The 26,473-nt window shown below is 38.4% G+C and overlaps 1 protein-coding gene across 2 annotated transcripts in view; it reads right to left on the reverse strand.

The window, feature by feature from the left end:
- SNX25 (sorting nexin 25) overlaps positions 1-26,473 on the reverse strand; it is a 75,594-nt gene that overhangs the window by 1,688 nt on the left and 47,433 nt on the right. The window contains exons 8-18 of one of the 2 annotated variants that reach the window (XM_051789527.1): positions 21,023-21,154; positions 18,957-19,232; positions 15,059-15,214; positions 12,490-12,621; positions 8,431-8,571; positions 7,769-7,882; positions 7,095-7,259; positions 4,311-4,428; positions 3,031-3,097; positions 1,866-2,047; positions 185-285 (exon numbers count right to left, since the gene is read on the reverse strand). In XM_051789527.1, the coding sequence (XP_051645487.1) occupies positions 185-285; positions 1,866-2,047; positions 3,031-3,097; positions 4,311-4,428; positions 7,095-7,259; positions 7,769-7,882; positions 8,431-8,571; positions 12,490-12,621; positions 15,059-15,214; positions 18,957-19,232; positions 21,023-21,154 (1,584 nt within the window). Of the gene's footprint in view, positions 1-184; positions 286-1,865; positions 2,048-3,030; positions 3,098-4,310; positions 4,429-5,774; positions 5,865-7,094; positions 7,260-7,768; positions 7,883-8,430; positions 8,572-12,489; positions 12,622-15,058; positions 15,215-18,956; positions 19,233-21,022; positions 21,155-26,473 lie in introns of those variants that run through there. The other variant, XM_051789528.1, reaches the window with a different exon arrangement.

A 26,473-nucleotide genomic window follows, 5' to 3' on the forward strand; every position in this document is an offset into this window, starting at 1 on the left:
TGTTATTTAAACTTAGTCAGGGAATCAAACCAAGTACATTTTTCTCACTGATTTTAATAACAAAAGAAGTTACTTGCACACAGACCAATAGTTCAAACTAAATCACCTGCTTTAATACTGAGTGAATAGAGCTCAGCAATTAACAAGATCATGAAGTTAAAAAGCTACTTTTCTGGTTACTTACATAAAGTAGATGCTTGTTAGCCTTCCTTTCTTGCAACGCATTGAACACTTTCACTACACCATGACGGGCATTTTGTTGTCCAACAAGATTCTGCAGAGTATCTGCAACAAACGTTACTTCAGCTTATATTGCTTTACTCCTGCTAGGCAAAACCTCCAGCCTATACTACTACCCAGAATCACAGAATCGACCCCATCAGGGTTGGAAAAGACTTTCAAGACCATAAGGACCCATAAAGGAGGGGAAACAAAGCCACTGCACTTCAGTGGCCCTTGGTTACAAGATACACAGTGTCTAGTCAACAACATTTTAAAAACACGGGTAACTTAGGTCATAGCTTGAAAAGATACCCTTATTCTCAAGTCACCCAAGTTAGATAATAGTGTATAAATCTCAATGACAACGCTTTATGTGTTTTAACATGATATACAGTATGCTTTTTTGGTAGTTCACCTCACAGAGTCAAGTTTAATCTCATACATCATCTCATACATCACTTACATTACTTTCACCAACAAAGACAGAATTCCTACAACAGTTAAAAAAGATTTAGCACTTGAATTGCTTCTCAATCTTCACAGAGAATACTTCCCACAAGTAAGCAGTTCAGAGAATTCTGTGTCAATTATTTACATTTTGGATTAAATTAGAGAATAAATAGTGATCCAATGCTCCACCATTAATCTAAGGTGCATTCAGCTATGTCCTGTCATACGGCTCCAAACTCAGAAACAAACAAACAAACAAACAAAAAAATCAAACAAACCCACAAACTATGGAAGGCTATCTAGATAAGTAGATAAGTACATAACACATGGAGTAAATGGAGAGTTGTTTACATATGAAATAAATATTTTGCATGCATACCTGCTGCTTTTTTGCAGTAAAATTTGATTAAACAACCTAATGCACAGAGTATCTCAATGAAGTCATAAAAGAGCTCATCTCTTCAGATGAAGAGGAGATAAAAAGCATTCAAGCTATGTTTAAGTGCATTTCCAAGTGCTAAAAATAATGATATTGTTTCTTCCCAGTTAGGAGCCTTTGGTTTGCATGTTCTCTGAGGAGTCAAAAATATATAACTGGACTTCTGGTCCTGTGAATGGGACAGGATGGAGCATCTCAGAATGCTGCCCCAGAAATGTGCTGGCTCAAGAGGAAGCTGCCTAGGCTTGGGAGATAAGGGTAGGCAAAGGAGAAAACCCACTCAGCCTAGGATCTTTTTCTGTCCAGGCTGCAGGTCACTCTAACATTCAGCGCTCTGAAATTTCTTATCAGAAACAGACAGCAACACACAACCTGACATTGTGGGTAGACCTCTCTCTCCAACTTTGAAATAAAAGAGGAAGAAGTAATTAGGGTGGTGTGACTCTCCTATTTGTCATGTACTTCCAAGTAGCAGAACCACCTGGTATTTGCTCACAGAGAACCAAAAGAGAGAAAGTCTCGACTGAGGTTCCTTGATGAATATTACACAGAAGTACAGCAATACTGGATTTTGCATCCACTGATATCTGAATTCATGCCCTTTACCAGACAAGGAGGAGAGGCAAAGAATAAGGCCAAAATTATCCTTATTTATGCAAATAATCATGATTTAGAACTCTAAAGGAAAAATTGATTAACCAGTTTCCTTACTAGCTACTCAATCTGCGACTAAGCAGAATAGAAGTGATCTCACCTGGAATGTTTTCAAGCAGTTTTTGCTGTGCTCTCTGTTTTGTCTCTTGCTTTTGTTCATCGCTCTTGGCTCTCGGTGGTGGTGCTAACTTTCCATTTGGCCAAAAAGCATCTCGAAACACACCAATGTAGTAAACAAGCATTGGTTCACTGAACATCCAGTGTACAGTGTCACGGATTTGCCTGTAAAGAAGTGTTGAAGGGAGCTCATCAGAGTTAGTCTTTCATGTGTTATGCAGATTTATTCTTTTTACTTTTAAAACATACATTGGAACCACATTTCAGGGATGGGCACTACAAAGGCTCCAAAGGGAAAAGATGTAAAAATCAGGTAACTAATTGTAGCAAACTCCAAACTAGCTGCATGCACAGATGTGCCTGCTAGGATAAAGACAAAGTTTTGATAGAAGCACAGTAGGTTCCCTCACAGATAGCAAAAAGCACATTACTGAAGGGATTACAAACGGAGATAGCAGCCTCCTCCTGGGACTGCAGCAGTCACTGTAGCCTTCAGCACCAAGAGTCTGAGGTAGAGAGCAGGCACTACTGCTGTGCCACACTACAGCCAAAACCCTTAGAGTCAATAAATGTAAAAATTCAGCATACATGTAAAAAGCTATATAGTAACTTCACATGCCTGCTGTGCTCACACTCTGTCCCTCTCTGCCCTCTCTCAGACGTTGTCCATCTTAGTTATCAGCAGTGTATGAAAAAATGAACCAATCAATTCAAAACTCACTGAGTGTATACTGTCAGAGACCAGTCCAATTTACTGCTACATAACATACATAAAAGGCTTTAAAAACCACACCGGCATGTGCAAATTTAGTCAATGACTGGACAAAGAGTAGGTTGTTCTGCTGGTAGAATACTTTTCCAAATTTTTTCTGAAATAAAAATTTCTGAAGTAAAAATACAGCTTTCCAAATGAAAGTGTGTGTATAGACAGGCACACTGACTTCATAGCCTCATCCAGGCCTCACTTGACAAAGATAATTCACAGATCTGTGTTTTCTCTAACCAACATATTTGTAAATTTAACTGTGTAAAACAAATGCAGATTGTCATATAAAACAGAATGTCTCCATTATTTTTTTAACAATTCTACTCTCAGCCTTTTTTCCTAGAACAACAATGAAGGTTCATTTAAAGCAACAGCTACTTACTTGTTGATAGTTCTTCCAAAAGTGACTTGTACTAGTGCAATTAATGTTTTTCTGACCCATTTGAACACTAGAACAATGAAAAAAATATGAAAAATGATGACCAAGAAGTTAATAACGTTACAGAACCCATGATTATGTCCAAAACCTTCCCCCTGTCACCCTCAAACCAAAACCAAACAACCCATCCCGATAGTAAGCACATTGTCATAATCCTTCCTAAGATTTCATTAATTGTGCAGGTCTCATTTTTCTTGATTGCTTTCCTTGTAGTGTTTGCTATATGATTTTTAAATCTTGCAGATTACATAAATATATATAATTTGCATTTTAGGTTATACTGTAAACTTTTATGTTTAAGAATATTTCAAGTTTATGGAGCCATACAACTACCCAAACCCCTTTTCCGCCTACAAAAACACAAATGTCTTCAAAATTCTCACCTTTTGGTACCTGCTAGTATAATGTACAGCAGCACCATTAAAATTCTGAGAACATTTTCACTCAAATAAAGCAAGCAGTCAGCTTTCCATTACTAATAAAGGAAACAAATGTGAGTGCTTCCTAGTAATTACTGGTTAATCTTTCTTTCATGCTGTTCATTATCAGCACAATAAAGCCTATATTTGGAAGATACATCTGCCATTTTTGGAAGGTGCTGTATTTTGTAATAGTTACCCTGTAAATCATTTTATAGAGCACCATGTGTGGCTGCACATTCAAATAGAAACAAAAATGTTTTTTCTTTATTACCATCATTCAGTTACATAAAGGAGAAAAAAAAAGTCTAGTATTTAAAGATGCCACAATTCTAGCATCTTTTCCATTATACAAATTGTAGAGCTAAAGTGCATACATAATTCACTTTAAATGGATATTAAAATTGTATTTCTTTGCCCGAGACATGTTCTATAATAAAGCCATCATTCCTTCCTCAGAATTTATATATTCTAAAAAGCATCCTATTTACAGAAAACATGCTACTACTCTTTTCTGGGTTTTTTTCCAGATTTTTTTTTCATGAAGAACTTAATTCTAAACGCAAATGCTCTCCCCTACCAGCTAAATTTTTATTACTATTTCATATTGGAATTTCACTTTTGAATGAAAGCTCCAAAGTTATGAACTACTGAGGAACAGCTTGGTTCCAAACAAACAAACTGGCTACAGAGATTGCAAGAACATTTCCACTTATTGAAACAGCAGAAAAATCCAAATTACAAAGTGCCACAGATTTCTGAGCCAAAAGATTCCAATAGCAATTAAGCAGGTTCACAGCTTACTTCCTCGCAGTTCAAAAATCTCTCCAATCAGCATGAAACATGGTTCAGCAAGAGAGTCCTTTTTCCCATCCACCTCCTCTCCATAGTCCGACAGGTCACTATCCTCTTCTGTTTCTTCCTAGAAAGAGAGGCACAACATGAGTATGCACTGCAGTTCCCCATCCTTCATCCAGAATGGATTTAGTTACTGCCATGCTCTGGGAAGGAGCACAGCCAGTCATCTCACAAAAGGGCATTAGGGCCAACAACTGCTGCTGGCAGGATCTGGCAAACAGGAACCTCACTCGGGATTTTGAAAAAGGATGGCACTTCCCATGGGACAAGAGTGATGAGGACACTCAGCGCAGCTCAGGTCATCATCACTGCTATATCTGCTTGCAGCCTTGCCTAAGTAAGCAACTCAATGCTGCCCAGATTTTCAGGGTCTACTGCCTATATTGCCCCACCAATACTAGCTGGATAAAAGAAAGCAGGTGATGTGGGAGTCACGTACTGCTAGGAAGCAGGCGAGAGCTGTAAGGAGGAAATGGCACTCAGAGGTGTTAGTGACTACAAAGCCTCCTCTGATGCAACACCCAGGAAGGACACCCAGGATGGGGAGCTAGCCAGCTGGAGCTGTTTGCAACACAAGCAGCTAGGAAGAAAAGGGGAAAATCTGGTTATTGCACAGGGAGAAGCGAGGAGCTGGCTCCCCTGGTGAACAGACAGTGCCTTCACAGCTGAAGCCATTCAGTGGGACCAGGCACTAGCCAGCTGTCCTTGCAGTAAGCTGGGAACAAAACCAAGCAGTAGAAAGAAAACCAGCCACTGCAGAGACAAGCACCATTAACGACAACCAGTCCCAGGCAGAAAGACAATATGGTGATACTTAGTGACCCAAGCCTGAAAACACCCAAGCTCAGAGCACCAAAGGGAGCAGAGTTATTCAGAACAGACTCACAAGAGATGAATGGATTGAACAACCTCAGTTCTGGCAGTACCATTTATTCAAGAATGTAGGGCAGACATCAGGTTGTTCCTCAGTATCATGAAGATCTGCTTCAGAATCAGGACTATAACACCTATCATTACTCATGGCAGCTGACACACCCCTTTGCCTTCCTGGATCCTCCCCTGCCCGCCCATTCTTAGAGCAAAGCTGCAGAAAGGCAGACCTGATCTCCACTGAGGCTGGTGCAATGCCCCAGTCTTTGGATCAGGAGTGGTCAGAATGCTGTGCAAGTTTTCTTCTTCAGCCTGATTTTCAGAGATACCAATCCTCTCTTTCTTTGACTTCCTTTCATCCTTATCATTCTAACATCCAGCTGAGCTTTGGATGCCCAAATTTTCTCCCTGCAGCAGCAAGCAGTATCTCTGAATTTTTCCCATATCACTTGATCTTGCTTCCACTGGGCATACACCTTCCTTTTTTGCCTTACTTCCAAGAGAAGATTCCTGTTCAGCCAAGTCAACCTTCTGCCTCACCTGCTTGACTTTCGACATTTGGGAATTGCTGCTCCTATGCCCTTAGGAGGTCATGTTCAAAACATGACTAGCACTGATAGACCCCAGCATCTGCAAAAACATTTTCCCAGGAGACCTTACTTAATAATTCCTTGCTTTGTTTACTTATTTTCTCTTTCCCATATTTCCTAACTATTTCCTCCTATGTGTTCACATAATACAATATACACACAGCCTGGCTTTTGTCTTGAGGATGTTTTTCAGTTAAATAGCAAAATACAAATAGCTGCATGCTTCTATGCTTTTATGCTACTTCTTAACAGACATTTTAGTGAATGCACTTTGGATTTTAGAACTGCAGTACTTCTATTGAAGTCCAAATCTAGTTTCTCCAACTTTCTTTATATTTATTACTCTGAAATGAGGCACATGCATTCAGCATCTAGATGCAAACAGAATGTAATTTTGAAAAATGTATATAGAATTTTCTTATTTCTGAGAGATGCAAGACCACCTCTCTGCCTATTAGGAGGTTAGAACTGTACCTGTTCCCCAAACTCCAATTATCCTGCAGAAGACCCATCCACTGCAGACAAATACAGCACATAAGAAATTAATTATTTCATATGAATTTTGTATAACATAAAACTAAAATGGGGAATAGAAACAACTCCTTGAAGGTTGCATATCTGCAACATGAGCAACACAGAACAGAGTGCCATGGAATTATGGTTGATTCTAGTCAATAACCTATTTCAGTCACTAATCTTTTATTCACTGCATTTTGATAGATGTGGTTTTTTATGGCTTAATATCAAATTCTCCAACTGCTTTGCCCACATAGGTTCCTGCCTGCATTTCCAAACTCCCTCAGTAAGCCTGCACTACTTGCCAACGTTTTTGGTCAAAACTATCTTTGCTTCAGAAGTTGTCATAGAATTATTAAGGACACACAGCTCCTGCCAAGACAATCTTCCCAAGAGAGAATTATTTTTACATGCCAAAGCTCCTCTGAAATATGCATATCAAGACCTCAAAAAAGAGGCAAATTCCGCTGTAAAAAAAATAAACAATCCCATATGGACTACAATTTGTTTATTTGTGATAGTTTATGCATTTGCCTATATGCATTTATCAAAGGGCAGGAAACTTATTTTGTTAATAAACACCTTTTAAATTCATAGATAGCTCTTATTTTTGACTCTTCGTTCACTTCCAGTAAATTACAAATCACTTTTGGAAATGTCTTCCAATATTACCTACCATTCAAACACTAATGACTTTCCCTGCTTACTTTGTATAAGTAATTAAATTTGGGAAGATTACTTTTCTACTGCTTACCTCCTGATGAGAAAACAAATCACCAGGAAGTCGTTCAAGAAATGAGGAGAGTGAAAAAGACGACTTCTTTCCTTGCACATCAATAACTTTGAGGTGCTCTGGGGAAGGGCTCAAGAAGGCATAAAGTGCTTCACTCTGGCAGAGTCTTTCATCAGAAAGTAATTTCTATGAAAGAAAAATAATTACTGAAACATGTCAATTAAACATTTCTTGTTAAGGAATAAGATGTGTCAAGCCATCCACTATAACCAAGTAAGTCATGGCTCAGAGGCAATGTGAAGAAAAAAAAATCCATGTCTCACAAAGATACTATAACAAGCTAGGTCTAAAGTACTGGAACTATTAAGATTGAAGTTTTTAATCTTACAACTTTCTTTTTTTAATAGAAGTTCTCATTTTTAAGGAATTTGTTGAGAAGTGTTGTAGCTAAAAGTGGCAATTACAGGATTCATTACTTATGATTTCTTAATTAACTGAAGTTTAAATTAACTTACCACTGGAGGAATGGTTACTATCAATCAAACTCAACTTCAGGCATTTTAGACAACTTCGACATTTATATCAAACCTTACATCTGACCCATTTGTTCTAGACCCTCTCTTTAGGCAATAAATAGACAACATTCTCTCATTCTGCTGTTTAGATATCTGTTGGTTTTGGTTTTGTTTTCTTACCTGCAGAAAGTTATTAAGCTGGTTCTTGGATTTCTCCATGAATTTCTGGTCTATGGATTTGAAGGGCAGCTTGCTGAGAGAAGGCAACTGAACTTTTTTTAATGATGGAAAACACTGTGTAGGAGAGAGGAGAGCTCACTTAAAATGCATGTGGAGTAAAAGACAACTGGTTCAGAATGGAAATGAAGAGACTCTTTTGTACTCTCATCTCCCTTCCACACCCCTCTCAGCACCCTGAAAAACACCTCCCTTACCCACTAGAGGCTTCCCTTCCCACCACCATCATCTATCCTTTATCATACAGAAAGGTTAAAGCGCTATAAAAAGAAACATTCTCTGTCCCCAAAAGCTGTCATTTCTAATACTTCCCTGGAAGTCAGAGACAAAATCTAGTTTTTACAGTCAGCTCTTCCATGACAGTGAAGAACATATAGCATTCTGACATTGGGTTAGTCCAGTAAAACATTATTAAGAGGGGAAAAAAAAATATAAATAAGTCTTATAAGCATCTCTCTCTGTAAGAGACCAGAAATATTCAGACAGAAAACTAGCTCTAAAACGCTAAAAGCCAAAAGGCTGCATTGAAACTGGCAGTATTAAATTTTTATCATTCTGACAAATTTCAGAAATTTGTATCTTCCTCCCTTAGCTGAGATTCATACCTCACTGAGTTTGCGGTGTAGGTTCTGAAACTCATTGAGCTTCCTGGGAACAGTCCAGTTCTTAGTTTCAGCTCCACCAACTTCTTGTAAACTCACCATGACAGAGTAACAGGGCACTTGTTCTCCATTCTCTTCTAAAACCTTGTGGGGAAGAAACCAGCAGATAAGTTATACTACATTGAAAGTAAAACAGTGGAACATTTGAGCTGCCAGATGACTGGCTTGCAAACTCAGTCATCATGAGTCCCATGCTTCTCTTGAGATTTGAAAGCTACATATGGAGCAACACCCTTAATGAACTAAACTTCACCCAAATGCTGTGCCAGTCCTGAATTAGTCCTCTAGCTAACCACTATGGTACCTCACAAAGCTTAGCAATGCTGTCCACCAGCAATCAAATCTCACTGACATGTCTTATTCAAACAGGTGAGTGCATTATTTCTGTTTTTAAGGTCCCTATCATATAGCTTTCTGATTATCAATACTCCATTCTGGTTATCAATACTCCATCTCTCCTATCTGCATTTACCTGAGTGTTCTCCCTTTATTCCCACGCTTCCTTCCCAGTGCCCTGTTGAGGCCCATCCACATGCCAGGCACAGCAGCTCTGCAGCTGGGCCCTGTGACAGCTAGTGCTGTCTCAGTGATTTCTCTACTCACTTGAGCCATTCTGCATGCACAGAGGATGTGGTATCCATGCAGTGTTTATGTCTGAGGGACTCACAACTTTACAAAAATACTAATGAATCAAACTCTACAATCCTCAGTCAGAGGAACGAGAACCAATTAACCACATCGTGCAAATGGGAAAACTACAGCAAAGAAGTTAAGCAATTTTTCTTGAGACCACAGCAGAAGTGTGACCACATTATTTCTTCATTTAATGTAAGAACTGACATAAGAATTTCATCCTTTTGTTCTACTCGTAAAAGATTTTTGTTTACTTATTTTGAGGAGACAGCTAAATTGATTATGAAAGGCAAATAAGGGAAATGCATAAAATACTTAACTCTAGGAAGGTTTTGTCTTTACGTACGTGCAAATAACTGAAAGGTAATTATAAAATACCACTTTCACAATCTTTCTGAGGAAGTTATCATTTTCAAGCTTTTTCTAAAGAATAGTTGAACTAACTACCTAATTAGGATAAAAATAAACTTTAAAATTCATATAATTATGACACATTTTCTGAGAACCCTGCAAAGGCTGTAAAGGTCTGACAACACTTAATGCTATTGATGGATAATTTGACAAGTGACTACATTACCGTTGTAAAAGACACGCAGCTAAAATATACCTTCATATTTTTAGGCCATTCAGAGCTGTACATGGAGAATATTCCCTGTGACTCCTAAAGCTGCACATGGACAACTGGGAATACAAATCTGAGGCCCAGATTTCACATATCTGTGTAAAAAAGCTGCAGCAGAACCCAGACAGAATACAAAGCACCAGCCTGAATGCCTGAAGATATGCCTCTTTCTCAGTGCAGCTATTTGGGGAACTGCCTATCTCCTGCCAGAGTACTGCAGACAGATGCTGGAACAGCCTCCAAAATACAGTTTAGAGAAACATGGCCCAGAAGAACTGGGATTGTGTGGGACAGTCTCTATCCTGTGTACCCCTGAGCTAGACTGGATCTGTGCTCACCTACAAGCTGCAAACACCTCCTGGTTGCAACTTTTGAATACTGGGAGATCAGTGCTGAAATTGCTGATTAGAGTCATGCCTATTATTCTCCATTCTGCATTTGTTCCCAGGGCAAGGATTTGCATGTGTGTAGGGTCATCTGAACTGTAATTGTCAGTAGAGTCACTGCTCTAGAAGCATATTCTCAGAATGAGAGGACTTAGTACTCCTGCTTCAAGTTAGGATCCATGCACAAAATTATTTAAATTCTGATTACTAGATGGAGACATATTACAACTTTCTTCAAGTACCCTCAAATTCTCTCATATAAATAGTGAAAGTCTTCAGAATCTTTTTAAGAATGCAAAATTCTTCATCAACTTATGTACTTGTGCATTTGTTTTTCCAAATTAATGAGTCAACTGGAAAACAGAAAAATGGGATGTTAGGAGGTCTTCTAAACCAGGAGAACTAGTCCTCTGCTGTTAACAGGCACCATCTCATACAACTGCTATCATGAATAAATTCAAACTAGAGAGCCCTATTCCTCTGATTCTCTCCCTTCTGCTAAGTTAAGCAAATGAAAGTGCTTTCAGAATCACTTCTCATGGGAGAAGTTCCTCACTCAAGGCCCCCAGGTCTTTTTCACTGAGCAGCTTTCTAGTCACCTCTTACCTGAGTGTGGGGTGTGGTAACAGCAAGAAATATGCAATTTTTTCCCTCTTATTCAGATCTACAAACTTGGTTATGAAAGCAATAGATTTTTTAAAAGATGTTATGCTCTGAAACAGTCATTCTTTGGACAAGGGAGACATGGGGTTTTTTCAAATCTTAGGTAACTCTAGTTTTTTATGTGCTATCAACTGGTTTAGTAATCAGTTTAAAAAGGTCAGTGATAGGCTATTATACTTTCAGCTTACTTCTATATTCAAATTTACTTTTACTAAGCTTTACTGCAAAACAATAGGGCTACCAAGTTTTTCTCTCTCTAAAATCACAGAGGTACATCCTGGGAATAACGACAGTATATTTTGCAGATAGGAAGACAGTGTCATCTACTCATACCCCTGAAATCAGCTGCAGCCAGAATATTCTCAAGCAATTAATTAACATAGATAATTACAACACAGATGTTTTCTCCAGCCTATCCTTTGAAGCACAGAGCTGCAAACAAGACAACTAATGCAAACCTACAGTTCATTACCTATTCTAGTACTACTTATAGTTAAGGCAGCAAGTAATTAGAAGCTTCTTCCAACTTCCATCTTATTTAGCCAAACTACTTTCTCCTCTGGTAGTATGGGAGACACTGGACAGTTGTGTATGGTGCCCCTTACCACAAAGCTGCCCTTCTGCAGTTTTGTTGCACACAGCATTGCCAGATTTTAAAACTAGGCTTCAAAAGCTACAGATAACTCTTAAAAGACAACTTAAGAGCTTCTCAACTCTCAACTGTGTCACTCGCAAACAGCGTTAAAACAAATCCAAATCCAGATGTTTGCACATGGAGAATTTGGTTTTAAAAATGTTACCTTAAGTTTTTAACCTGTTGGATTTATTTCTTCTTTTACAGACAATGACTTTAATTGTTAACAGACCTATCAATAGCTTGCAAGAGCTTAAGACACAACCAAATAAACTCAACAGCACATACTTTTCCTTCAACAAAAAGTTACCTCAAGATAACTACTTCTATTCGTTCCAGGAATATTTTCTTAATGACATAGGAAGGCAAGCCAGTAGAGACCCAATTAATCTTTAATTCTCTGTAGGGATACTGTCAAGAAGATTGCTTATGTTCCTGTTACATACTACATAACAAGCATTCACTGATTGGCAAGTGTTAGACAGCTAGGAGATGGTAATACTTGTTTTCATTACGAATTTTTTTACATTCATTCTACAATTGTCTGCTTACGCCCAAATGGAAAAGCAGAACAAGACAAAAAAAAAAAAGTAACTTCATCTTACAGATATAAAGCACTTTCTTCCTGGGTATTCTAGTCCCCTGAAACTGTACTGCTATTAAATATAATACTATAAAACAATGAGTGTAAGTACTGCATCTTTGAGACACAGCAGAGGCACAACTGCACCCAAGTGCAATAGCATGGTAATATAACAAGAGACAGTTCTCATGAAAAACAATGCCTCTAAGATAGCAAACTGTCAAAACCAGTTTATGTTCATGCAGGTAATTTTTATAACTCCATTACAACTGTGTTTGAAGAACAGAAATTTTGTATATGCATCACAGTAGCCACTGGGAAACAAGAGGAACTCAGAAGAGGGTTCCTTCCCCCACAAGTCAGTATTAAGTATAAACAGTGTACACAAAGGTATAAGGAAAGTAGCTACACATTTTTCCTCCACTTTTCATGCAAGTTTGAACTGACCCAGAAGACAAAAAGCCATAAAAAAATCCCATACCTCTCCTGAGACAATGAAGGCTTTCCACATGCCAAGATTCTCACACCACCAGTCCGTTCTTGCAATGTGCAGCTGAAGATCACTGTGCTCTCTCTCCATCAGAGTAATTTCATCTTTCAGCTTAGAAACAATCTGAAGAGAAAAGTTTATTGATTACAATTGGTAAGAAAAAGCTCATGCAACATGCCTAGTTGTGTCCTTGGGGACAGTGTTCATAAAGAAAAGGTACAAAAGCAGGGGGAGAACAATTCACAATTGAAAAAAAAAATCAAAAGTGAGAGAATCAATGATGCCTCTTATGATCTCCTATAACACACAGCAATCTTAACGGTCGACCCTGATACTAAAATAAAAAACAAGTTAGAAGTACACACTACTATCACACTATCAGCATAAAAGGCACTTGAGATGGGATTGTATATTACATACTGAATGCTTTATACAAAGTTGAAATTGCTGTTACTGAAATAGGCATTACTGAAGACATCCTCCTTATCACCTTCAGCTATACACTACGCAAATAGATTTCATTTCTAGGAATTTAGCTATGTTAACAATAATTCAGGAAGTTATCACTTATTTCATTTTAGTTTTGAAGAGGCAAGGATTTATTACTGTGGAAAGCACAAATTTAAAAAGACATTCTTGTCAAGACGTAACTCACCATCATAATCTAATAAAGGAGAAATAGTCTCTCATCATATCAGCAAAAAAAATAAGTAAACAAATACCCTTCCAGGAGACAGTATGACAACAAAAGGTGGAAGTATACATAAGATGTGATGTTAGAATATGGCAAAAGCAGCTGACACTTTTTTACTTTATTTTTAAACATGATACACCACACAGTCAAACTGATTAGTTCTATCACATGTACCACAAGTGGTGCATTCTACAGAGCTACAGTAATTCTGTCTCATTCAGAATTTTTTTCTCATGCTAAATATGAAATGTTATCTACATGACAGCTATAGAACAACATTCTAGCAGATACTAACCTTCAGAATAATTTTTTATTTTAATTTATTTACTATCAACATAGAGACTGCTCTACAGTCACATTGCATTGACTCCAGTGGCATCCAGGAACATGCAATAATACAGAAGAACTGCTAAGGTTTCAAAGGTAAACAGCTGCTACATTTACAAACAAAACACAGACTTTACAATGATACTGGATCCATTTTACTATTCCGTTCCAGACAGATATATATTTTCAAAGACAAAGAATATTTTAGAAACAAAAACATACAGGGAAAAACCCACTGCTTTAGTAGGACTAAAATCCCTGCCTCCCCAAGAGCTTAAAGTATAGAAAGAATATAGCTATTATGTTTCAAGAACGCAAAGGGAACTTAGAAGTGATCCATCCATGTGAATGGAATAATATATAAAGGTTTAGTCGTACAGAATCATAGAATGGCTTGGGCTGGAAGAGGGACACCCCAGAAGAGCTGCAAACAGATTTTCAGCTGTCTGCAGTAACCTCTGGCAGAAGGAAGATGTGCAAGGGACAGAGGGAATAGTTAGCCAGGGCAGCCTCAAATACTAGTGTTCACATCTTTCTCTTAGAGGTAGCTATCCTCAGAGCTGAGGTGGTAGAGAACGAGTCAACTTCTATTCAGACCAGCATCTTACCATTCACCCTGAGTGAAGGAACAAATATATGAAAAATCCAGCTCCTGAGCAATGACTAATGCCCAGGTACATTTTTGTCACCCGAAGCAGGAGGTCATTGTAGGGAGGTGCCTTGGCTATTTGTTGGTCTCACCCACCGTGTACCATTTGCAACCAAGCAGTCTCAGTACACCTGACAAGCTTGGCCCACCTGCGTCTGAACAACAGTCCTGTAATACGCAAATGAGTCGGCCTAAGGCATATGCAAATCACTTGCTTCTCCTGGAATATTGTCTCAGACTGCTTAACTGTTTCACTTCACAAGAGAAATGGAGATTCTTTTGTTTGTTTGTTTTGAGCCCAAGTCCGGAGTGCTGAAATTTCATATCCCTCAGAATTTTTCATCTGGTGACAGCGTGCTTTCTCCTAGTTCCTAATAAAGGAAATCAGTCACTTTTGTAGGTTTGGGGCTTTTTTTATCCCTTTATTCGACCAAATCCGTCACAGCTGGGTTATGGAGCTGTGCTGTGCTCTTCACAGCCAGCAGAGGGGGCGGGAGTTGACCAGCACATCCCTCCGCGGCAGCGCCGCAGGAGAGGCAGGGGCAGGACACAGGCTGCCACAAGGAATTACACGGACTCGGCAGGGCAGGGAGGGAAGGAAGGAACGCTATTTCCCACCGACGAAGCAGCAAGACCACTAAGAGAGTGGTCGTTATTCCATGGCAAACAAAGCAGTATAAATCATATCTGCAATTTTAGTTAAAATAGCTTTAAAAAAATTGAAAAAATAAACAATTAAAACAGCTCTGATTTCGCCTCCTATTTAACAAGTTGATTGAAATAGCAATCTGACCTGTGCAAAGTGTGACAACTGGATATTACACAAACATACACATAATATTTTAAAAAAATCCAAACAAACCAAACCTGAAGACAGTAAAGGTACTTACCTTTTTGTCGGGTTTTGGTGAATTACATATGGAATTTAGAGCCTGTTTCTTATACTCAAGCTTGTCATTTAGCTGGCGAAGTTTATTAACAGCATAACTGGCCTGTTCATTAATTCTTGTGCTGCATTCTTCAGTAGCTTCTTCACAACCTTGGCTCTAGAAAAAGAGAATGGGGGTAATTGCAACATTAATATAAAAAAAAGAGACAATTATTCATAGAATGATAGAATGTATGGGTTAGAAGGGACCTTAAAGGTCACCTAGTTCCAATCCCCCTGCCATGGGCATGGACACTTTCCACTAGACGAGGAAAGCTCAGAGCCCCATTCAGGTTGGCCTTGAACACTTCCATGGATGGGGCAGGGATGGGTTATTATTTGTTTGTTAAGTATTTTATGTGTAAGAACACTTCTTGATGTAGACAAAAATGTATGTATAACAGATATTCCAACCACTGGATCCAACATGAAACATCAGTCTGTTATAAAAAACCAAACCAAATCCCCAAAACCCCAACAGACAAAGCCTCATTACCATTCCCACTACAGTTCTTTGGCAACTCTTGCCAACTGTGTAAAATGACCTTCAAGCTAAGGCTTTAGTGTAAGTGAGAGGTAGAATTAAAGTTTATTTTAAAAGCAACAACAGCTTAATAGTCATGATCAATATTCAGAGCCAGATAGAAAAGCAAATACTTAGCTCTGAGCTGAAGGATAATGAGATGGGGCAGTGAGGAACAAAACCAAAAAAAACCCCACAGTTCTAACAACATTCCTCCCACAAATCTTCACAAAACAGATCTGTCATCCTGCAGAACAATTTAAACCAAGTCCTTTTGCTTCATAAACAGATTTTAATGCTATTTTTAGAAGTGCTAATAAAAATGTGTTAAAAGCCCATATGCCTTACCCTAAACTCATAAATCATTACCATATATTCATTCAGACAAACCAATAGCTTTCTCTGTCTTGTGTACTACGGGCATGCAAAAGATAGAAAACTTCACATCTTTATGTGACATTCTCTTTAATATCTTTTGGCATTTGCCTCAGTCTCGCCTTCTTACTGTACATCCCCAAATAGGCAATGAGGACCTTGAGATACAGCAAACACAGCATTCAGCTTTTATTCTTGCCACATTCAAAGATCATTGAGGTCTTTTTGTGACTGGATATATCTAAATTTATCTTTAGGAAGCTGAGTTTAATCTCATGAACAGGAGCTCCATGTTCTTTAATGATACTCCCACTAAGTAAGCTGTATGTTTATATAATTAACAAAAAGCTAGCAGAACGAAGTCTCATCTCTACTAAATTATTAAGTTTTAGAGGAGACAATTCTACTGTAAATTCCACTGTATTTTACATCTTAGTAAAAAAAGTCTGAAGAGATACAGTAGCAACAATAATAACTGCCTTAGTGTGATCCTCATAGGAGAGGGTAACATAATGCAGAAATCAGTTCTAGGCTAAAAAATCCATGCCCTTTCCCAGCCCTGCATTTGCCTGCTATGTGGCTGAGTAATAAACATTAGCTCTATGCCCTATCTTTTCTTCTGTCTATTCTGCATGGACTGTAAACTCCTCAGGTCAGAGATTGCCTCCAAGCACATGTACAGACTTCAGCTCATGGAAACCTGTTGTCATCTCCCGGAACTACAGTACTACAAATAATAATAATTAACAATATTGGCTGTTATTCAAAATGGCTTTCTTTCTAAGAGTGATGCAGAACATAGACTTCAGTCTTATTTTAGCAATGCAGCACCAATGCAACCCCCACACCCTCTTTCCTCAAAGTGCTGAATGCAAGCACTGCTTGCTTCTGTATTTCTACTCGTGACCTTCTAAAGGAGGTTTGTCCAGGAAACAGAAAGTGGTAACAGACTGGAAAGAAGAAGAAAGAGCTTGTTCCACTTGTGGCAGAACGCGCAGTCTGGCCTTGTCCTGATTCCTATCTTGTAACTTGATTTTCTCACATTTAATCAAGGCTCATCCTTTTGTCCTCACCTCCATGAGTGCACTAGATGACTTTTTACCTATCCAGCTATAGCAGTGAAATATATAGAAAATTAAGAAAGGTAACTCCCATAGTGCCCCAAGAAGTAGGGATGTAGACCCAAAACCCAAACTAAGCCAAAACCAATCACTACTTGCTAACAATATGTATCCCTCCAGAAACATCTGATTTCTGAGCTGTTGTTTCATATACATGGGGAGGGAAAAAATCCCAAAAATGTATTATACAGTACTGCATTTTTGCCAACATTTGAAAGACCAATGGAAGCTTCAGAGAGAATTTCTTATAATTTTTTTTCACCTCAAAGACCCTGAAGCATGGCACAGTGCCATTAGAACTGCTCTATTCAAGAGATACGCTATCAGTATACACAACTTCACACTTAATTAGTTGTTAAAAATTAAAAAAAAAATACCTCAGCTTTAATCCTATAAGGAGACTTGACAATATATCAGTCTTTAAGATTTCAGGGCAGACACAGACTTCAAATCTGCCACATACACATCCAAGGACTCAGAGGAAGGACAAATGATACTGATGTCAAAAATCTAATTTTTTGGCAGCTACAGTAGATATTATCTGACAGAGATCAGCTAGCCCTAAAGTGTTGTCAGTTTTCTTAGAGAAATGGCTATCTGTGTCAGAGTCTGAATAAAGCATATGAAGAGATTAAAAAGCATAACATTTAATGTTTTAGAAAGTACTGGACAAAACTGGTAAAGACACACAGTCTTTGAAGTACCTACCACCCTCAACACATAGCTGAGTTAGCAGTGAGAAAACTAGAAAACATGTCTTGGAATTTTCCATCAAGGGAAAGAATACAGGGAAAAACAAACAATGACAATATTCAGCAAGCTCTAAAAGCACATATTGGAAGTAATTTACTTATAACAGCTCATCTCTGCAGATTTGTTGATATGCAGAATACAGAGACTCTAATAACTCACCTACAGAAATGAAAGCCATATTTAAGCAGTAAATACAAAAGTCTTATGTTCTGGAAAAATTGTTTCTAAAGGGCAGAATGTAGATCACCACTTCTGGATTCTGCTTATTTGTTTATTTAGATCCAGTTTTAGACAAACTGTTACATTTCATTGTGTTCTGAGAAAGTTCATAAGTAAAATGAAGATATCCATGCTGGTCTGAAGCAGCAGCCTGACTGAAAGATGCACTCACTAGTCTGAGACTTGCTCCTGTCAAAACGTTCTTAGATAATTGCAACACAAGTTCCCCTGACATGACTGATTTACACAACCCACGGAAAAAACCCACCCCAAGAAGAGTTGCCATTGGATTATTGCTTGTGACATTTTGAATGCTCTGGTTTAGTACTTAAGAGTTCATGTGCTAGATTTATCTTCTAAAATGGCCTATCAATTTATTTTCAACTAATTAATAAAAACCACACTGAGATTATATTTTTCATTCCTTTTTCTTCTCTTTTGTGCAACTTTAATACCTACTTAGTATCTAGGAAATGTCTGAGAGACCAGCACAGACAACATCTGGGCAGAAACCTACTGATGTTTCAGTGAAATTTTCTTCACTGAAAAGCAGACCAGCTGAGTTTCTATGAGGTATGTTACTAAGGAGCATAATGAAAGACGTGAAATACAGAAGGCTTGGAAATCTGAAATACCTACCTTAACTAATTTTAAGTTTAGGTGGTCAGTCATTTTTACCATTTTGTTTCAAAGAGCTTGTAAATATCCAAGTGTTAACAGATGAAACTATAAGAGCGAAGACACTTATATCAGGAAAAAAGAAGAGCAGTCCAAAGCTCAAGGACAGAAGAGGCTACTATATGCTTTTCTCAGGATTATCTCTCAGATCAGCTTAAACAAAAGCGAAAGGAATTGTTTGCGTGACTCACCACTTCATCTTTGTCCTCAGGAGTCAGCTGAGCAGAACTTCTTTCTTCTTCCTTCTTGACTGATCTCTCATATAAATCACTGACAATGAATGAGGGGTAGTATCTGTCCTTTAGAGTTTCGTAAACATCTGCCTGAATTCTGTAGAATACTTCAATGCCTTTATTTCCCACAAGACTTTGCTGTATTTCTTTATAAAGGGATTTTTCCACAGGTATTTCTCTGCTTTCCACAAAAAAATTCTGATAAATTTCACTCACCAGCTGAGGTATTTCAGACTAGGAAGCAAGCAGGGAGAGGGAGGGAGAAAAGAATAATGAAAACATGTTAAAAATATCAGGATGACTCAGGATCCAGGTGCATAATTTGAAGGATAATCAAGCTAATTTCCTATCCAGATGATGAGAACACATCTGTGAACCTCTTACTGAGAACAAGCATGCTGTCTGCCTGTGCACCTATGCTAAGCAGTCAATTTTACAAGCTAAGTATTTATATTTGTCAGGACAAAAAACAGCTGTGCTCTAAAATTGACATAGCTTCCCCACCCACTGCTTTTAAAAGTATGCTCCAAAAGCTGGTATCAAAAGGAAGAAAAGTGCTAGAGCAACATTGTGGTCACCACTTTATGTTTAGATTGTAAAGCTCAGCTGTATCAGCTCTATCTTCTGCTGAATAGGATCAACTCACTTTATATGTGATCATAATTAATTTCAGAGACAAAAGGGAAAAAAAAAAAAAAGAAAAAGAAAAGAAAAAAGCACAACTGAAGAGATATTTACCAGTACAAGCGGCTGGGTATTTTCACCGAGCATAGGATTGAACTTTGCATTAATGAACAGGAAAGAGGAAGTAATGCAGCACAGCCCATGATCAGATCTCTAAATCGTCGTCTCCCTAAACTGATCTGAACTAAAAAGGCTTTATCCACTCCCTCAGTAAAGCATAATGTTCTTGCCTGCCTTGTCTGACAATATCACAGCCACCTGGCTGCAGGACCTTACCTGAAAGGTCATAAAATGATTTATAGCATCTTTTTCCAATCACAAGCAGTTTGCAAATCAAAACTGATTTATAGAACTCTCTTCACAGTGCCTGACAAACCATTTTTATGAACACTCTCTAGCTTGAGTTGGTTGTTAGTCATTTCTTCAGATTGTATCAATGGGTCACACTCCTCACATTCAACAGTTTGCCACTTTGTTTTCAGGATGTTATTTTCCAATTGACTAGAACCTTAATACATAAGAGGGCAGTAAAATTACAGTGAATAAAAAGATACCTGATATCAATAATGAAATTCGTATTTCATGCTAGTGTGAATCCTGAAGGTTTAATAGTCTCCCCCAAAAATCCACCTCACTGCTCACAAACTGCAAATTTGTCCTCTACTCTTGCTATACAGCATTGGCTAAGAATACTTCTTGCAACTTTAACTGGTATTTCCTATCCTTGTTTCATGGTTCTTATTCCTACTTTATTTTAGCACAAATTACAATATAGTAGTGTTTCTTCCCACTAAGAATAGTGTGGGATTCCTGGAGAAACTTACCTGCTTATATAAGCAACAGAATATGGAGAGGTCTTTTAAAGCAAAACCTCTCTTCCAGAAGGATTTTAAAAACATATATACACATGTTTACACTGTTTTGGATTGAATGGGCTACCTGCAATTAGCAAGATGAGAAGCTTATGTACAGACTATCCAATGGGAATGCACTTCTAGGTTTCACGTGAGCTGATACAACTAAAGCCAATATATTACTGCAAGTTTACTTTCTGGTGGAGGGGGAAATAATTGTACTACTTTTACATATAAAGTATCCCTTTTATGGGATGTTGCTACACCAAACAACAGTAAATCATCATCACAACAGCCCACAAATTTTAATTGCAATATTATCTTCTAATATTGACATGAAGTAGTTAAAAAAAACCCAAATTGCTTAGCATCCATGCTATGTTATTGATATTTTAAGAAGTTCAAGAAATTTCCTAACATCAAGATCACAACAAGCAGAGATTGCTGTCAATGTACAAAGCCATATAGGCTTGCAATTTCTCCCACCTTGTTAGCACTCTTCAGATTCTCCACAGACTCCCAAAGACCGATCAAAGCCGCCTTGTCCATCCTTTCCATATAGATTCGGAAGTGCTCTCGGTATGACGGGTTGGCCAAAATTTCTTCGAACTGAAGAATCTGAGGAAGGAAAAACTAAGAATAAAAACCGGGAAAATGCCTAACTCTAGCTTCTCTCCATCCCGTATAGGGAAAATCTTTTCACTTGATGTGCCCATGGAGCACTATGAATTCCACAAACAAACATGTACTAGATTGAACTACAAAGACTTTCTACAGTAATAGTTTTGCTTCATTAAAAAAAAAAAAAAAAGGAAGTTAAGTACTTAGAAGATAAATGCATCTATGCTCCTATCAGATAGTAAATATTTCCACATCTTTGTGACCAGAAAACAAGACTACATTCCAAAGGACTAAGATGGCATTTCAAGTCACTCATTAAATGCTATCATCAAAAATTTAACTTCCAATGTTCCTGCAAAGCAGAGGAGCCAAGTTGGAAGCAATCTGATCTGTTCTTTACTTCTTCCAAGCAAAGAGTAACACCACAGGCCACAGAACTTTGAGATGTATCTCAATTATTACCAGGGACACAGAGAAAGATGGAATACCTTGGCAGCCAGGGCATTTGCTGGCCAGTTCCCACTAACTGTTATTGAAAAACATCTATCAGAAATGCAGCCAGGAAAGAGTATGTTCTGTGATAAAATGCTCAGGACTTCTCCTGAGAAGAGAGACAAGGGTGTACATCAGGCAGAACAGGAAATGAAACACTTTCCATACCCAAGCAGATGCTGCAGCCATTAAGATGTTGCATTAAAAGGCCATTATCACTTCTTTATCCTCTACTATTTTTTTGAATCCAAGCCTTTTTTTTTTTTAAGACAAATACCCAAAAAAAACCCTGAGAAAATGAACAGAACTTACCATGATGAACAAAATGAACAACCTTGTCTTTCTTTGCAAAATAGGACCAATTTTCAAAACACCTGATCAAAACCAAACACCCCTTCCTCTCCAGCTTTTCAGTCTTGCAGCTGAACCAATTTTCATGTTTCTCATTTAGTGCCATTACTTATATTGCCAGGAATCCAAATACACCAACCAGAGTGGTTTTGGTCTCTTGCTTTGTTACTCAATGGCACCAACCAACTCACACCTTTTTCTTTGAAATGAAAAGCAGGTCCTTAAGCACTGGGGCCCATGAGTCTTATCTTCCTATGAATTTGCATTTTATAGTAAAGTTCATTGGTATGGAGCAAGATATGAACTCTGAGACTGAGGCATTAATAATTTCTCTAATATGGGTGTTCTGATACCTTAATAATAATACAATTCAGGTCATGTATCAGCATCTCTTTATTTTTAGGAAGACAACTAATTTTTCTAAAAGTAATACCTGTGAGACTGTAATACCTGTAACACCAAGTTACATGTAGGAAAAACAGTTTCCTGGTCTCAAACTCTATGAGTGGAAACTACATACATGGGCACACACTCAATTACTAGCACAAGTTACTTCCTCAATGAACCAAGTTAAGGTGGTTCTTTAACAACTGCAGCCACTTATGTTTTGTCTGAAATAGCTCCCCCCAAATTATAGGCAGTGTTTAAGTAAATTATATTTGTCTCAGCTGAAATGCTCATTTTCATCTTCAAAGTCCATGTGCCATTCTTCTCTTCATCCTTTACCATACCGATATCTCCTGGACATGACTTACTCAGGTATATGAACATCTGCCTTTCAGAGCTCACTCTATAATCCTCACTGAATGACAGAGTGCCTTGCTTAAGCCAGGCTTAATACAGAAATGATGATCAGGCTGTCAAAGAGAACAACACAGAGATGACAATTTAAAGGCCAATCTGTGGTTTAGCATTGCTGTGTGTCATCATACTTTCTATGCAATCATTTTACCAAGGACAGTGATTTAAAATACAAGTGGGAGAGGATCTTCCAGCCTCTTGAACAGATGTCTACATCTCAGGGACTGTCACCTCTGTAAATAATAGCTGAGGTAATACATCACAACAGGGAGCATGTGGTGTCACTTCTTGAGTGAGAGGTCACCTTGGTCTCTACGCCTCTATTATCCAAGGTATCCCCACTCAGACTGCCAGCAAGGAGGGTGACTAACAAACCTCCCCTCTCAAAGGTAACTGGGGTTAAGTGCTGCTGCAGGGAGCAAGGCAAGTGCAAACATCTCTCTTGCCTAGAAAGGGCCCATTGCACCAGTGCCCCAGGGTAATCAAAGTGGTGGTACCTAATAACAGTTTTACACAAATCTCCTAATAGTTACCTAGCAAACTAAAACACTTTAAAAGCTAAATTAGTGGGCAGAAAAGCCTATTTAAATTTTTTTCGCAGAAATGAGACCTCATAAATATTTTCTTGGTTTTTCTTTGTTTAACGCTAGACTATCCTGGAATTATTTAATATGTTTCAAATGCTGTTCTAAAAACATTACATTAAAGCTTCGATGACAACAATGGTAGACACAAGAGGTTTTTAGTTTTGAGGTGGAAAGTTATCATAAAATGCATGTGTGCTGGTTTTGGCTAGGAGGAGTTAATTTTTTTCCCAGTGGATGATATGGGGCTATGTTTTGTATTTGTGCTGAACACAGGGTTGACAATATAGAGATGATTTTGTTATTGCTGAGCAAGGCTAACACAGAGCCAAGGCCTTTTCTGCTTTTCATACTGCCACGCTGGCAAGGAAGTTGGGGGTGCATGGGTGGTTGGGAGGAGACACAGCTAGGACAGCTGACCCAAACTGACCGAAGGGATATTCCAGACCACAGAACATCATGCTCAGCATATAAAGCGGAAGGAAGGAGGAGGAGACGTTTGGAATGATGATGTTTATCTTCCCAAGTAACCATGACATGTGATGGGGCCCTGCTCTCCTGGAGACGGCTGAACACCTGCCATCCCATGGGAAGGAGTGAATTAATTCCTTGTTTTGTTTTGCTTGTGTACATGGCTTTTGCTTTCCCTATTAAACTGTCTTTATCTCAATCCATGAGTTTTCCAGCTTTTACCCTTCTGATTCTCTCCCCAGTCCTGCTGGTGGGGGAGAGTGAGAGTGTGGCTGCATGGGGCTTTGTCAATGGCTGGAGGTTAAACCATGACAGTCTTTTTTGGCACCCAACCATTCTGTGGAGGATCCTTCCATTTAAAGAAAGAGGTTCTGCAGTAAGTTGTAATCCTGAGCAAAAGATCATTTTATAACTCAGTATCACTACAGATTAGAGTACAAAGCTCTAAGCTATGCTGGCACATCTGCGGGCATTAGGGCACATGTACACACCCTCAAATCTAATATCCAGTTAGCAGATATAATCTTAGAATTATTAGCCTCAACAGCAACCCTGCAAATCCTTTTAACTCGAGAGCCGCTTCTGGGTTTGGAAAAACCAGCTGCTTTACTGCTGCCACATCAATTCCCTGCTCCAACAGGAAAGTAACTAATATACCACAGCTGGTCACAGGCTCTGCCTAAGACTAGGAAGGCTTTAGTTTTTTTATTTTTTTCCCCAAGCAGGCTGCTTTAACCAGCATCCCTATCATACGCACACAGAAGAGCCTTGTTCCTGGCCCTACAAAGCAGAGACTTGGTTCTGGCAGGCCCCTGAAGATAGATATAACCTCTCTCTGTAGAGGAACATAGAACAACTAGCTAATTTGGAAGGGTCTGCATGGCCACCCCACATGGAATAGATGCACTGTGCTATATTTCTTTGCAACACACCAGCTTCCAATTCACTACAACCACATTGGCCTATAATGAATAAACATCCGATAACAGCACTGCAGATGGTTGGGATGAACAGAATTTGGGTCACTAGGGGAGATTTTCTGATGGGATGATGGCACACAGACAGACTGCAGGACTTCTGGTTGCTGCTTTGGATTTTTTGGTTTTTGGTAGAAGACAAGAACAAGTGGAATGTAAAGAATAATTCTGGAAAAATACGTCTGTCTTTCCAAGTTGCATTAACTAATGCTTTGTCTGTATACTGACTAAAATTACAGCCTATGTTCATCTTGTTATGTTTTAAAAAGAGGTAAGTCGTCAGGAGACTGTCACATAAAGCAGTAGCTGAACTAAATGGAATAATTAGTTACATATCAGCAAGTACATACTAACTACATAAGCTACCTAGCTATTTTACTGCACATACACTAATGTAAAAATCCCTGCCTTGAGACTCACATGTTCAGGAACATACTTCTGTCATAAGAAACCCCATCTTCAGGCAATAGGGGAACAACAATTGAAGCTTGTTTTCTTAATATTCCCAAATTCTGTAACATGATATATCCTGACATAACATGATCTTGCAACCTGAAGCTCGGAAATCACAGAGAAAATCTGGTAAGTCATCAGTTAAATCAACACCTATCCACAGACGAACGGAAGCAAGTTCTGCAGGAGTTTCATCTTAGTCCTCATCACTGGATTATTGACACGAACTGGTTCCACCTCAAAATACACTCAGATGGTTTCCTTGCTATTTCACAAGTAGTTAAGCATCAGATCCCCAGATCTCCTCCTACAATTCATGATTCACAAAACGGCTCCACTAAAAAGATGCTGTGACTCCATATGTCAAATTTCAAGGTGGTGTGGCTGTTGTACTGAACACGGTGTGTGGGGGGGAATCGCTGAATGAACACAGACAACAAGAACTCAATTACTGAAGTACTGTGCAGGCACAGTTTCTAAGAAAATGGACTGAAACTGCACCGACCATTAAGAAGAGATGCTTCATATACTACACTAATTCGAACTGCATTTTCTCTGAAAACAAATCTAACATCATGGGCAGAGTACAAATCAGTATCAGAGCTAATGACAGAATTCAGATTCTGAGAGTAGCTGTGGTTTATCTGTTTGTTTCTTTGCTTATAAGCATTTGATTATAATTCACATATTCAGGATTTCCCTAGAGAACCTGGATTCAGGAAAATGAGGTGAGTGAAATGTGTACTAAGTCAAATGAATAAAAATCACAACACTGCATAATCAAACCAGAAACTGACACTGTTTTATAATTATCTTCTGCTGTGAAAGAAAAAAAAAATGTATTTCAAAGCACATAAATTCTGTTTCTTATATCTGTAAGAGGAGAACATTGTAGGACGCATAGCTGAAATCAAAATACAACTTTAGTTCACTAGTCAGTTCTTTGTTCAACTAGTATCAAAAATTCCACAGAGTTTATAACGTATTCAAGCTTCTGTACCACACTTACATAAAATATTAATTCAAAACACCACCAGTAAATGGCCATTTCTGACCTTTTTCATGCAAGTTGAAGAAAAGAAAGCAAACTTACAGTTTCTTCTGCACAGACTAGTTATTCTACAAGTTAGATTCAACCTTAACAGAAAAGATGACACAAACAAACTCTAAGGAGAAATTTATGGGCC

This window comes from Manacus candei, unplaced genomic scaffold, assembly GCF_025592945.1.
Source record: "Manacus candei isolate 608988 ecotype Guabito, Panama unplaced genomic scaffold, ASM2559294v1 h1tg000028l, whole genome shotgun sequence".
In the NCBI taxonomy this organism is placed as follows: Eukaryota; Metazoa; Chordata; class Aves; order Passeriformes; family Pipridae; genus Manacus; species Manacus candei.